Source organism: Camelina sativa, chromosome 7 (assembly GCF_000633955.1).
Source record: "Camelina sativa cultivar DH55 chromosome 7, Cs, whole genome shotgun sequence".
NCBI lineage: Eukaryota > Viridiplantae > Streptophyta > Magnoliopsida > Brassicales > Brassicaceae > Camelina > Camelina sativa.
Genome location: NC_025691.1, coordinates 19,659,350 through 19,674,978, shown reverse-complemented (window position 1 = coordinate 19,674,978; position 15,629 = coordinate 19,659,350). Strand labels below are relative to the sequence as shown.

The following is a 15,629-nucleotide window of genomic DNA, read 5'->3' as shown; positions in this document are numbered from 1 at the left end:
TCTATTAACTTGTAGTGGTATTGAGTGCTGAGTTAGTAGAAGAAACACACAATACTTATGGATCAATTAAGAATTTACTCCTTCGAGACTAAGACATTGTTTGTAAGATAAGAACGGAACTGAAGGAAAGGGGGGGATACATAAAAAGGACAGCAGAGACTTGCACGAGCGGCCAAAATCATAGACCATAGTAAACAGAACAGTGAATGTAGCAATGTGCGTACAATGAACATTTCCTACAATAAGTATCCCACTGCAACATGTAACCAATTATGCAGTAATTGTAGTTTTAGACTCAACCGATTCAACGAGTATTAATCATGTGATTCGAACAACATATTAACCAGTCTAGAGGTGACACTGAAGCTTCGGGGATAAGAGAATAGAAAAGGAAAATGAGAACTCAAAGGAACGAGAAAACAAAACCGAAGCGAATTGTCGACAGAGGCAAAGATCCAAAACCAATACAAAAAACTTAAAAATTTGGATGAGTACACAATGTTTTCTCTGCAACCAGTACTATCGCTAGAACAGAGCCATAAAACATAAAAACTAATAGGGTCTAGCTCTTGGGAGCAACCTTTTCCTTTGCCTTTTGAAGCTTCAAAACCTTCTTCACAATCTTTTGCTCCTCCACAAGGAAAGCACGGATGATTCTGTAATCACAAGAAACAATTGAATTAGTCCCTTGTTTATAAAGACAACTGATACAAAGAATGAGCTCAAGAACTAACCTTTCCCTAACAGCAGAACCGGACAAAACACCACCATAAGCACGGTTCACGGTCCTCCTGTTTCTGGATAATCGAGACCTCTTGTACTCAGCAGGCCTCAAGTGAGGGATCTAAAGAATCAAACAGAGATAAATTAGATGCTGACGGGAAATGACAGACACAACTAACAAACACTACTTTCACTTATGATTAGTGCAAACAATGAACCATTGTAAGATTTCTGCCGCCAAGGTAAAAAGGTTACTCTTACATACAAAACGAGAAAACTTGAAAAGACCAAAGCGGCACTAAATTTAGCTTATGATAAAGTTATGTACTGATGTGGATTAATCTTAACCAGCACAAGACCGTCAATAAGCACAAGAAGGAATCACTTGCATAGAATCCAAACTAATGCATTTGCTGCCACAAAGAATACAAAACAAATATAAATACACAAAAGTTAAAAAACTTTCTGCCGCCAAGATTAAAGAAGACTCCTTACATATAAATGGAGAACACTAAAATAAAACAAGGCGGCACTAAATTTAGCTTATGATAAAGTTATCTACTGATGTGGATTCATCTTAACCAGCACAAGACCGTCAATAAGCACGAAATCAAATCAACAACACTAAACTAACTACATTTGCATCAATCAATACATTAACCTCAACACAATCATCTCAAAGACACAATCATTGATTATTCATTTTCAGGGTCAATCCAAAATCAATCAAAGGACACAACTTTAGTACCATAAATCAAATCTGAGAGAAATGAATCAAAAAGACTACTTACACCCTGAATACGCTTTCCGGTAACGGGGCATTTAGGACCACTGGCACGCTTCTTGGTGGTCTGGTAAGTCAATTTACCTCCTGCAAAATGAAAGAAGATACACAAAATACATTACACATCTGATAGATCGGTGAATTCAGATTGAGATTACAGCTGAAAGATTAGTAAGTAGATGAAGAAGAAACAGAACCATACCTGGGGTTTTGACGATCCGGTGCTGGTTTGATTTGGTGGCGTAACTGTGCCTCGATCGGTAAACAAGACGCTGCACCATTTTCGCTCCTCTCTCTCAATCTCTCAGACCCTCTCTCGTGTCTGCTAGGGTTTTATCCTCCTCAGCTTGACGGAGCAGAGAAGTGACTTTATAAGCTAACATTATCTTATATAAGGGCACATCCTTTTGCCCTAGATCGGACGGATCAGATCACATCTTCGATTATTATTAACGGACGAGATTATATGGGCTCCTTAGACTTACATAAACCGGCCCAAGGCCCATCTTTCGGATGTCGTTAATTTAATCAATTCACTAGCTCAAGGTTTGATTTGAACTTTGTTGACTCAGAGAACATTGCTGCTTCAGTGTAACCAAGAACTGTATACAGCTGAACCATTCTTTATAGCCACTTCCGCAATCTTTGGTTTGGATTGGTATATATGATTAACACTTAGGAGTTTGAAGAATTAAGAAACTTACTTCCTTTGTATATGAATTTGGATCAGTCTTCATTACAAATTTATCTTTCTTTTCTTTTATGCTTTTGTTCAACTGATCTTCGATTAATCAACTAGTAAATTGTAATAGAAGGAGAAAAAATACAGAACTAAGCTACCATATATATCATATGATTATGATATACATTTGTTCTCAGGAACAACAACAACAAAATAGACATCTTCCTGGATCTGATAAAGCCATAATGTTTCCAACATCTATGATCTAATCTTATATGCAGAGAAGGATCAAAAAGGTAATAAAGAGAAAGATGGCTCCATGTGAATCTTTCGACCGTTGAAGCTAATCCTGTCAAGTTTCTCCTTGCACCAAACTAACTTCTCGGTGGTAAGTTTCGACATGTTCATCACTCTTGAAACAAGTCTCAGTTCTATTTGAGCTATCAGTAAGTCATCTTTGAGTCCAACACTACTCTTTGACTCGTTCTTCTTTAACTTTTTCACTATTATACAGCTTTGGCTTCTTAGTATTTCCTTTAGCTTCTTCTCCTTCTACATTAGGCCAATAACAGGTTCTTGAGTGTGAATATAAAAACATTGTTGTAATCTGACAATAGGAGACTGAGATATTGAAGAAGTTAAATACCTTTTGGAGATGAGTTCTGATATCTGTCAAGAGCTCAAGGTCAAGAGGATCTTGTGGAGAGACTTGAGTTTGGTGAGAAACTTTCACCATTGAAGTAAACTCGTCTTTGTCTGCACATAGAAACTCCAAGAAAATACACATCGACTCTCGGATAATCTCTCTCAACATTTCAATTTTTACCGCGAATTCTCCTTCATATCTACATTTCTTATTACTCTTCGAGGAACGGTCATCTGTAAACATTGCAGATTTTGGTATTAGCACCACAAAAGGAAAGGTTCAGTATGAACTGAAGAGTAGTGAAAACATGTTTTGTTTACCTCCAACAAGTGGAATCTGAAGGAAATTATGGAAATGGCGACGGTTCTTTAAGTAACTCTCAACTCTAGAAGAGTTTTGAAATGGTTCATTCTCCACAAACCGTTGAAGCAGAACTTGGAATAGTTGAAACTCTCCAGCTACTAAATTGTATTGATAAGGAGGAACATGAGAATCAAACTCCAAGACTTTAGCGTATTGCCATTGAAGCATCTCCCACGAGAGACAAACTTGGCCTACATAGACAGTCTCAAAGTCTCTGCTCGCTTCTTTTACAAGTCTCTCAGTCGGATCACATTCAAGCTTATGTTTCTTGAATGGCCATAGATTCTGATGCAGAGGCGATTTAGCCGCTTTAACATTGTTTCTGCTAGGTTTAGATGAATCTTTTAGCTTTAGCAAACCTATAAATCAAAATCCAATATGTTACTACTATTATAGTAGTTCTATAGACCCTACCAACAAATATTTTGCTCATGAGTAGTTGGGACAACATTTAAGAAGGAAAGAGACATTCTTTAACAATCATGTCCTCACAATCAAAGCAGGAGCTAGAATCAGACAAAAATTAAAGACTCTTAAGTCTAAAGACGTGTCATTGCTAATATCTCAAAAAACGTTAAACATTGATTAAAAAAATGGATTGATGAACTTACTGATGGAATGCATTGTTTGAGAATCGATGACATCGAGTTTTCGCATTTTACCGCATAGCTCTTGTAAACCTTGTGAATTTCAGAGATTCTGTCTTTGTGCTGATCTTGTTTTGGTTCAATCTTGAGTGGTTTCAGCTCTTCTAATGGAGTCTCTGATTCCTCAAGAATGGTGCACAATCCTCCTGTTCTTGCAGTCCTTATCTCTGTTTTCAATTTCTCAATCACATCACTATGCTCAAACTCATCATCATCATCATCTGAATCTGAACCATCATCAAACTCATCATATACCTCTTCTTGTTCATCAAAACCCATATCCAACTCTTCTTCTTCTCCTTCTCCATAAGCAAAGTTAGAAATCTGTGAACTTGGGTTGAGTTCTATAAACCCATCAACATCATCATCATCATCATCATCGAACAAGTGTTCTTCGTGATCTAAAAGTTCTTTTAAGACACCACAACTCATGAACTCATAAACCAACATCTCTTCTTTCACGTGTTCCTTCACAAAACCTTCTGATTCTGATTTCTCCAAAACCATGGACCTCGTGTCCGGTTCCTCAATATCTGAGAATCTCACCATCTTCTTCTTCTTCTTCTCCTCCTCCTCATGAACAGTAGCAGGGTAATCACGAAACTTAAAGCTAAACGCTTTAGGCTCTTCTACAAAACCAACGATGCTTTTCTTGTCGGAATAAAACTCGCATCTCTTGCTAATCGAAACCAGAGAGGTTTCCATCTCATCATCGTCTTGTTGTGTTCCACCAATTTGGTTTTGATCTTGATGATCTCCGTAAACAGAGGAATCGCTTGTGTTCTGTTTCTTGAACACGACCAAGCTTGTCTCTTTGTCTGAATTATCACTAGATAAAACAAACCCATTAACCAATAAAGAAGAACTCAAAACAAAACAAAAAAGAGAGAACAGAGAAGAAGAAGAAGTTTAACGTTACCTTACCTGAAGAGATTAGAGAGCGAACCCCAGAAAGCATCGAGAACTACGAAAGTGTTTCCGTACACAAACTGTTTCAAACCAACACCAAAAACGAAGTTAGTAGAAGTAGTATAAGTCTTCGTCGTAACAATACCCATTTATCGCTAATTTCAACGCGTTTGTGTGGTTTAAAGTAAACGCAAAAACGTCTTCAAGGGTTACACATGATTAGTGTTTTAATGACTATTTTCTCCCAATAAAATTCCAAAATTTTCGTCAAGACGACGTATACGGACATAGAAATTGGTGGAGACACTAGAGAGGTGTGCGTTGAAGAAGAAGATCAATTTTATGGAATCAGGTGCGAGATTGGTGGATGGGAAAATATCTCCCTCTTACACAACTCTTCTTTTATGTAATAATAATATCTCTCACCCTATGGTAATGTTTTGCTTTCTCATTAAATTTTGAAATTTTTGATATAAATGTTTGTCTTTTGTTTTTCTTTTTTGGGTTTTCAAATGAGAATTTGTATTGTGCTTAAGATGTCCGAAAGGGAGAACCGGAGAACAGAGAATAAAGTTTTTTGTTTTGGTAACATACTCTATATATTACGATATACCAATACATTAGGATTTGAATTAAAATTATTCGAATAATAGTATTCTTTTCTCAAATTTTTGTTCACTTTGTCTCGGAGAACGGACTATGTTCAACGTGGGAGAACTCAAAGAGTCAAACTTATTACATTGCTTCTCGGGTTCTTTGTCCATTTCTCACTTTGCTTCAAACATTCATTGGTTCACTTGCCCTTTGTCTCTTGGAGTTTCAACTGTTTCATTTAATTAAAGGTAAAAAAAAATCATCTATTTTGTTTTTTTGTCAGAAAAGAAAATATCATCTTTTAAAGAGTCATAATGTGAGGTTTACTTTAATTAAAATCATCTTTTAATCCAACTCCTTTTATACAATTGTAGTTTTTCTTTAATTAAACCCATCTTTCAGCCTAATTTTTTAAATTAAAACAATTTTTTACCCAATTTTATTTACTAAAATTGTATTGTAAGTTTTGCGTGAATAAGTCAAAGATCATGTAATGACTTATAGATATCGGATAAATATTAATATAATTACAATATATCCATGAATATGATGGGCTACTACATATAAAAGATACTCCTTTTGTATCAGAATAGATGATGTTTTAGGATTTTTTATGTAAATTAAGAAATTTTTTTAATGTTTAGCTATAAATGTATTTTTAATTTATAATAACATATTTTTATAATTATTAACCAATAGTAATCCATTAAACTTTTAAATTCTCATTTATTGATTTTTGAATTTCACAATTTCTTAGCATTTATTGATTAAATTATATAGAAAATCAATCTTTGTAATACAAGAAAAAATCATAGAAAATCATTTTTTATGATATAGAGGGAGTAAGATATTAGTATTTCGAATACCTAAAACTTATGACTTAAAAAAGTTATGATTCGGTGTTGAGTAATTTAGAACAAAAAAATAGTACTCAAATGGATAGTTTTTTTTTTTTTGGGTTTAATGTTAAGAAAAATGGATAATTCGAATACTATGGATAAATTAACATACAATCATACTTATTAAGACATATAATAAATTATTTTAATCCTACCACATAATAAAGAAAAACATTGTATGTAAACTATGTATTTTTTTGTTTGGATTTCTAAGTCGTTTTTTTTGTTATATAAGCTATTGATTAATAAATTTCTTTGTTTAGAAAATTTAGACATTTTGATCGCTGAAGGTAAGATGGGATCACGACCTAGCCCGGAATATACATGCCTATATGCGACCAACGAAAAATATCAGCAATTTTATATTGTGTATAGATTATGGTGGACACTTGTAGGTGTACTGATGGGTTCGGGTATGTGTAAGTGTAAGATAATTTCGTGGAAGTTTGACCTTCAACCGTCCAAACACAAGTCACGGTCTAAAAGTTGATTGACAATGCAGTATATTTGGCGGATGCTCATTTTTTGCTGAAATTCAAAACTCCAATTTTAATTTCGATGCGACTCGCATCGTTTGTTAGTCCTTTTCTCGTAGGTGTTAAGCAAATTGATCACCATTTTGGTTTCATTTTCAACGTGCAATAGCGATGCAAGGCTACACGTGTTTCACTAGATGCTGACGTATCCATCCTCTTTTAATGTATGGTGGTAGAGATTTTGTTAATTAAAAATTAAAAACAGAATGGACAAAAACAAGCAAATGTGGATGTTTGATATCATAAATTGTCAAGAAGGCGATGTTTTTAAACTCGGACCAGACCGGTCGGTCGGACCGGTTTAACCGTGACCTGGTAGACATTTTGATTTGGATTGCAACTAAAAACCGGATAAATAAAAACTCGTAAAAACCGGAAAAACTCGCTAAAAACCGGAAAACTCGCTAAAAACCCATGAACCGGTGGTTGAACCAACGGGTCGGACCGACGAGTCAGTATCAATTTAAAATATTTTATTTTTATCACATTTCAAACTCAAACCAAATTAAAAATAAATGTTATTATTTATAAAAAAAAATCACTTAGTTATTTTATTTAATCATTTAAAGTTTAATTTTAGCTGTTTATTACTTAATTATGTATATTTGTTCATCTATTTAAAGAAAAACGGATGTTATATTCATAAAATGTAAACAAACTAATAAACTAATTGACATGTGGTTCAACCGGTCCAACTAATTAATTCAGTGATCTAAAAGACTTTCGGTTCACCTTCTGATCTAGTTTTAAAAACATTCGTGGAAGGTAAAGTTTTGCTCTATGTTTCATTAAATTATATAAAATGGATGAAATTATGTAGAATTGTTTGATATGTGATTTATTCATAAACAAATTTTAATCATAAACTATTTAACGTTACTTTTTAATGACAATGACGTTGATGACGATCGATGAAGACAATTATTAAACATTATTCTATAAATCAATTTAATCATTTGACTTTTGTATGTATTTATGTATTAATTTTGAAATATATCGTTATTTTTAGAATTTTAGAAATATTGTTCTAAATTTGGAAAAAAAAAAGTTTTGATGTTATTTTTGAGAATCATCTTTACTAAAATTATGTGTTAAGATTAGACTCAGACTAAATTATGGTCTATTGATGGGTTTAGGTTACTTAGGGCAGCCCCATCGGAGAATGCTCATGCAATTGCTTTTATTTTATTAAAAAAATAACAAAACGAAGAGAGAGAAGAGAAAACAGGAGGAAACGTTGTTTGGTGGAGAACCAAGAGAAACATTTCTCAGAGTAAAAAAACATGTGTCATTTACTCAGTAGTATATATATTAATAAATAAATAAAAAAGGAATATGTATAATAAAAATATTTTTTTTAGTTCTCTTAGCAACGTTTACCCGTTTCTCTACTAAAGATGGTCTTAAATATCTTAAAAGCTTTTCAAACATATGACAATGAACGTTATACATCTCCAAAACCCAAGGAAGGTTTGTCTTCACAATCATTTCTCACACAAACACAAAGCTAGATAGATGAAAAATATTTTCCATGTGGTGTGTTGGATATGGGTTTCACCCTGCCTTAACAGGCCTTCCACCTGGCCCATATACGAAACAGTCAACATGGCCTTTTTTTTTTTTTGACAACGAAAAAGATCAGCTCATATGAGTCAATTGGCGGAAAAATCGTTTACAAACAGCACATGCTGCGAAGATGAACGCGCTTGGCGTGCCAAAGAATCCGCAATTACATTTGCACTTCTTGGAATTAGAGACAAAGAGAAAACGGAGAACTCTTCCATGTCCATCTTCATATCGTCGAGGTAGGTCTTGAAAGCCGGCCAGTCCTGAGGCGAAGACACCATCTTCACCAAATCTGAGCAATCTGTAGAAAAAGCCACTTCTCGGTAGTCGTGTCCAATCATACACCGCAGGGTCCAAACAAAAGCTTCTACTTCAGCATGCAATGGGGAAAGACTACGCCGGAAATTGGCAGCACCCCTCGTCGTGAAAGCGTCCTGAAAGGATGAACACACCCATCCTGCATCCGCAAAAACATCGCCTACTTTCCACGATCCATCTACAAAACACCGATAACCTGAGTAACTAGTAGGGAGGTGACCTAATCGCCCCACTCCCCGAGCACAAGCAGGGTTGGGAACTGGTATTGGATCCTCCTCCACCTCCTTTACCTGAGCCTGTAACCAGGAAAACGCTTCTCCAACCGCTAACCTCACTACATCCTCTGGTTTTTCCATTAAATTTTCAAAAACGCAAGCATTTCTCGCTTTCCAAATATACCACATGAGCCATGGGAAAGCCTGTACCTGCGCACCCGGATTTAACGAACCTAAGAAGTGATCAACATTGGCATATAGAGACTCTGTGGGAAAGGAATTTGGTCCAACTGGCACATAAGCTAAAGCCCAAACCTGGCGGGCTGGGGGACACCGAAAAATCGCATGATTTATTGTTTCCTCTTCAGCCTCACATCTTGCACAACCTGGGTCACAAGCAATACCCCGACGTCTTAGGGTTGCCGAGATCGAGATGCACCCAGACAACACTTGCCACATAAAATGCATAATCGATCCGGCATCAACATGGCCCTTGGAAGCATTGATTGGCTGGATAACTCTTATCGGGCCAGCAGAGTTTCTAGAAGGCCCAATAAGACAGACAGCCTAGTAAGCGACGACCCACGAAGAAACAGTCACCGACTAAGCTTTGAGGCGGTGCCACATCGATCCCGAGGTATGAAGATGAAACGTTCTATCAACTATAAATACCGAAGCTGAGACACGCAGAAGGACATCAAGTAACATGGAGTAGGAGTCTGGAGACAATCCAATTATAGTTCTAAATATTAATAGTCATATCAGGAGTAGATTATTCTGTAATTAGTCGACCGGTTTATAACGGAATACATTGTAACTTGCCGATCTTTGGCTATCTTAATAAAGTCCTTTGTTTTACCTTCCTAAATTATTTTTCCCGGTCGAGTAGAGTCACTCGTTCAACATGGTGGTCAACTTATCAGTGTCCTTTCACAACATGATGAGTTTTCCTGAGCTGCCTTGACTATGGCTCGGCTCAACCTTCCCACTGTCACTCTATGCATATCGATTCTGGATGCAAGATCCCCACTGAACCGGATTCTGATCTATTCATTTCGATCCTGGTATGCCTAAACGGTTTACGTTTTCAAGACTTGGGTGGTGAAAGATCGGATCCCTCATACTTGGTTAGATTACCGTGTCCTTTAGTGTGTTATTGGGTCTAGGTCTCGAAAAACAAAAGTATATCAAACGGGCTTAGCTATAAGCCTATAATGGACTTTTGAAAAATAATTATTTCCTCTTTGTAATTCCAACGGAAAAAACCTTATGATAAAAACATCATTTGAAAATATCATCTCAAAATAATAATTTAGGGGTTTAGATTATTTAGAATTCTAAAACGTTTTTAAAATTCCGTTCTTAACAGCTTGGGTATAACCTAAAAATGTTTTAATATAACAAATTTCGAAATTGAAATAACGATTAAAAAATGTAGAGAAAAAAAACCAGAAATTAAACTTTAGTTTTTTCCTCTCCATACGTAATAGTTTAAAACTTATTATAAAAATAAAAATAAAAAACAAAAAAATGTTGACAAGGAAGTTATGAACTTTTGGCCTTTAAAAATTGATAGAACGATGAATTTATACAATTTATTTTTCTTTCACGATGCATAAACGGAAAAAAATTCACCCAACAATTTCACAGCTAATATATATGTAACCATCACTGTGATATTTGAATTTAACTTTGAGCTAATCTATACAGTTTGGACTTTGAAGCATATTAATGTTTTGTCGGAGATCCAATTTAGTATCATTCTAAATAAGGTTTGAAACTATCTCTTGATTGATATCGACTTACCCTCCACTGCTCCATAGAAGCATATAAAATGTGTGAACCTTCCTTAATGATATCGACTGTCCCTCTACATTCATTCATCGTACCAATAAACATCTAAAGGAATCTTAATTTGTAATTTAGTAACACACAAAAATTTCAAACATCCTTCCATATGCACTTACTGATAATTTATGAAAATTATGCGCATCCACAAAATACGTTTGTTGTATCAAACAAATATATTGTAGGTACCATAAAATTATCATGAATAACATGTTTGTTAGTCATCTACAAAGCTTTTGCCATATACACATTGGTCTTTCTGGCACGGAACGTACCGGCTTGTCTTTTGTTCAGGTCTGGTCTTCATTACTTCGTACCTTACATGGTGAAATATTTTTGTCTCCAGCATTGAGCTTTATACGAGATAAAGCATTTCGCTGTGATTCGTTAATACATGAGGATGATCTTTTTTGTAGGAAAATAAAATGAAGAATCATAGATATTAGTGGTGTGGGAAGAGCCAACCCAAAACCAGAGTAGATATTTTTTATAATCGTAACGTCTGTATTATTCTTAATTTGGATAAATAAGCAAGGTTGCTATTGCCAAAGCTTATCCCTAAATGGAAAGAGATAAGCCCGCATTTTAATAACTTTAAATCATACATATCATATAGTATATAATATACTAATGAATTAACAACAACAATATGCCGCCCAGATGACCTAATTATATTCTGCCACGCCATAGTTTGTTGCAAATCTTGATTAAACCACGTCGTCGTATCTTCATTAAGCAAACTTTACTTACTCTTTCTCTATAGTTCAGGTGATTATATTTCCAATAATACAGAAGATAACATTGAATAATAAAGCAATGTAAACAAACAAACGAATCTTTTGATTTCTGTAATCACAATTAGGGATTATGCACTTACTATAATTAGAAATGGTCTATCGATCGAATTGGATTTTTTAAGTTACCCTCCGAATAAAAATTCATTTATTATCATAACCATCATGATCTCTGAACACATCTCTGTCAAAGTGAAAACAGAAAAGATCAAACTTCATAAATATATATATATATATATCAAGATCGATTAACATGTTAGAGAAAAAAACTTTATCATAAGATTTTAAACCGGTTAATGCTCATATTTTCCCAAATTAAAGTATCCTAATACGGGTTTTACCCAAATCTTGAATCTTTCTTTCAAGAAGACGAAGACCCATCACCATCATTGTTACAGCTGTGAGTTGTGTTCAGACACAGACCATGTTCGATCTCTCTGTTCTTGCCGTTGAGAAGTGAGTACTTGTTGTTATGCATCCACACTTTAAGAACTCCTCTCTCGATCCCAACCTCGTTACAGAACTCTCTCACCGACTTTTCATCGCAGCCGTTGATCTTCCAACCTGCTTTCTCAGCGAACGCTCTCATCTTGATCTTTTGCTCCGGCGTGAACTTGGTCCTCGTCCGTTTCCTCATTGCTCCTCTTGAGCTGTTTTCTGACCTACCCACCGTTGGATCTTGATCTGACGGTCCAGGGAAGCCGGAGCTGAGAGAGAGAAGCACGTGGTGAGGAGGCGCTGAGGTGTAGTAAGAGCAAGGAACGGGTGACGAGATGTGATGAGACGGCGGCGATTCAGTGCCGGAGGGAGAGGAAATCGGCGGCGCGATGAGGAAGTTGAGATTCTCGGAAGGGTCACGGCGGTGGAAGTTACGGTGGCAGCCACAAGCGGCGCAACGGAAAGAAGAAGGATCGGTGGAAGTAGCGGTGGGACTCGGCATAAACTCGCCGCAACCGTCGAGAGCATGGCCGCCGAGGTTAGCCGCGTGGTTTTTCAAACACTCTTTGTAACAAACACCCATTTCTCCGGCGACGATGGGAAGAGAGGTTTTAAGTTGTTGTTTTGTTTTGGAAGACAAATCCATAGCTTTACTTTAGTTCTGTCTTTATAGTGTGTTTACTTAAACTCTTTTGCTTTGTGATTAATAAGAAGATTAGGTTTTGGCTTCTTTTATTTTATTTTTAAAAAAAAAAGATAATTCAAGTAAGTGCATGTGACGATGATGTAATTATATCGGTAAAGAACATGGCAGAGTGATGAAATATAGTTAGGATTTGAGAAAATAATAAGTACTTACTCACAAACGTCCAAAACATACAGCAAAAGAAAGAACACACTTACTGTATCAAAATGAAAAGAAATTTACAACTCATTTTTCTCTTTTTACTTTTTCTTGTTTTGGTGAAACATATATATTTTTGAATATTGTAGTCACTAGTTTTGATATCTATTCATACGTTTATATAGACTATACACTTTGAATAACGTATACAAATACTGAATCTAAGGTCTTATCAAAAAACGCAATGATTTTACGGGACATTTGTAAGATATGGGTCTTTCAGCTTTCACCAGTGGGTAACTTGTTGGTAGAAAAAGGAACAGATGGGTAATTTCTGAACCATATATCATATTATATAGAATAAAAATTGAACTATATTATATACGAAACAAATAGAGTAATTAAGAAAGAATATATTCCAAGGAGAGGATGGGATTAGTTGAAGGATTGAGTCCAAAGTGTAAACGTGGCAAAAGCCCATTACATGCATCGTACTAAAGGACAATTACAGCTGCCCTGCAATTTCATATTCTACTGTACATCTTACAGTTTTTTCATTTTCTAAAGTTTACGTTACTGCCCCATGCTTTTTTGTAAATTTCATTGTATCACCTCACTGCATTTTAACCTTTCTTCTAGTTTGATTCTGTCTAGGGACTATTTTCTTATCGGCCTAGAGGTCAAAAGTGGTAAAATTTCCTATAATGATAGTCTAAACTAAAAAATAGAGTTGAATCTTTTTATTTCTAATATAGGTAATTACGTGTTCTAGTGAAATATTTGACTTGTGCTAATATACTGAAAACACCCCTCAAAAAAACTTGTTTAGCACGAATGCTTAACCCCGGCCCCCAATAGTGGAGCAAATGAGACTTTTGCCTTTGTTGTGACAATTGCCAAACTTCATTTTGTAATTTAACCATGAAAATAAAATGTCTAAATTCCTTAACCACCATTTGAGAGACTCTTCTTATCTCTTACCGACCTTTTTATATATTCTCACTTCTTGTCATTAGTGTGGCGCCGCAATTTAGTGTTTCTTTGCAACATGTTTACGTTATTGATTAGCTTTGGGTCACAATTATGTGTGTCTATCTTCAAGCCTTCCTCTTCTAAGTACCCCACAGTTTTCAATTATATTGGATAATTCCTGTTATGTAAGGTTTATCTTTACAACGAACATAATTTCAATCAAAACTATACAAAGTGTGTATGTCGCTATAAAGTAATGTTTTGTTAGCTTACTGATGGTTATTATTTTGTTTTACTACATGTGGTTTACATTATTTTACAAATGTGTAATGATGTAACTTTTATGTAACATTAATATACATGTGAAGAAAACGTTCATACATTTTATTATCAGCATAAAAATATAATTATTTGAACGAAAATATTGAGACTAGCTATTGTTACTTTAATGATGAGTCACCTAGAGAAAAAAAAAAAACAAATGATGCATTCACTACAAATTACAGTTTTACAGTGTTATGGTAAAATTCGACCTGTAGAAATTATTCTATTACGAACTAGAGATTTAATTAGATTAACAAAAAGAAACATACAATGATATTGTTTTGCTTTGGAATTTGGATACTCTTCGTGAAATTAACTTAGAAGTATATTGAAAGAGATATAGATTATAAATCATTATTAAGAGCCTGATCACCCTGAATATTACACTGGAAAAGATGCATTCACCATTTATTCATACATATCGATAAAATGAGATATAAAAATATTCTTTGCGAGAGGAGTAACAATGAAATAGTAAAGTTGGTGTAACGTTTTGTCGTTTATGAGAAACCTAGTCACCAATCACGCGTAATTAGAATCCTAATTGCAACTATTAATCGGCGTTCTTTTGACCATAGAATATAAAAGAAAACAATCGTATTTATGGTTTTGCTAATAATTTCGTTGACAGGGACATTGATTTAACAGTTGCTTTACTCAAGCCTATTACATAATTTGGAATCATAAAGACGGATTAGAACAATGTCCTAACACGATCGCATCTTGTCAATGACCAAAATAGCACGCGCATCACGCAAACCCGGCCACTAGGATGAGGTTTGAGAAGGAAAAAAAAAGAAGTAAATTGTAGCCGAAATTATCATATCGGGTCATTTTCTCTTCACGTATTTTTTTTGATAAATGAATTTGGTAATTGATACTACAAAATAAAATCTACAATTACATATATTGTGAATCCTATATCGTTTATTCGTTTACTATACGACATATAACTTTCAAGATCTCAACTATACAGTATATTGAAAGGTTAAAATAATAATTTAGACATATGATCTAGTAAAGTACTAACTAGTAACTAAAGAAGAGTTAAGCTACTCGAACTAGTATTGTACTCATGTCTTGATCACCATGTGTTTTTAACTTTAATCATTGAGGCTTGCTTAAGGTCGGGGTAAAAAACATCTAAAGGGCTAGGCCCAAATATGATGTTTTGATGGACTGGGCCTTACAAATAAAACAAGCAAATAATAATGGTAAACGAATCTCGGCGACTGAACCGTCGTGGCTGACCGTTCCTCGCGGTGGCGTGGCGTGGCATATCAATCTCCTCCTCGCCGTATGAGGTTACTGCTGATGGCGACGGCGGAGTTTTAACTTGCCGGAAGATGTATTCGTAGTAGAACTGTAAGTCTTCGTTTTCATGGCGCATACGTTTTGAGCTTTAGTTCCAGTAAAATCATTGTGTTATTGCAATTGCTTGAAGGTTGATCTTACGGCTTTATGTCATGAATGATCCGAGTTTTATCCATGAGTAGTGGTGAACATTCAGAACAACGGAGGATTTTG

The 15,629-nt window shown here is 35.1% G+C and overlaps 3 protein-coding genes, 1 long non-coding RNA gene and 1 pseudogene across 4 annotated transcripts in view; 1 reads left to right on the top strand and 4 right to left on the bottom strand.

The window, feature by feature from the left end:
• On the bottom strand, positions 304-1,880 carry LOC104701600 (60S ribosomal protein L34-2). Its single transcript, XM_010417316.2, has 4 exons — positions 1,710-1,880; positions 1,515-1,594; positions 735-844; positions 304-656 (listed from the first exon to the last, which is right to left on the bottom strand). The coding sequence occupies exons 1-4, from the start codon at positions 1,786-1,788 to the stop codon at positions 563-565; spliced, it is 363 nt and encodes a 120-aa protein (XP_010415618.1). The 5' UTR covers positions 1,789-1,880; the 3' UTR covers positions 304-562.
• Positions 2,332-5,190, bottom strand: LOC104701599 (annotated as a pseudogene).
• Positions 8,436-9,350, bottom strand: LOC104704770. Its single transcript, XM_010420802.1, has one exon. The coding sequence runs from the start codon at positions 9,348-9,350 to the stop codon at positions 8,436-8,438; it is 915 nt and encodes a 304-aa protein (XP_010419104.1).
• Positions 11,271-12,699, bottom strand: LOC104701598 (zinc-finger homeodomain protein 11-like). Its single transcript, XM_019227724.1, has one exon. It carries the CDS (start codon positions 12,606-12,608, stop codon positions 11,886-11,888), a length of 723 nt encoding a protein of 240 aa, XP_019083269.1. The 5' UTR covers positions 12,609-12,699; the 3' UTR covers positions 11,271-11,885.
• The window catches only part of LOC104701597, a 4,092-nt gene continuing 3,778 nt past the window's right edge, over positions 15,316-15,629 (top strand). Inside the window, exon 1 of the long non-coding RNA XR_753844.2 lies at positions 15,316-15,467. This is a non-coding gene — a long non-coding RNA (uncharacterized LOC104701597). The remainder of the gene's footprint in view (positions 15,468-15,629) is intronic.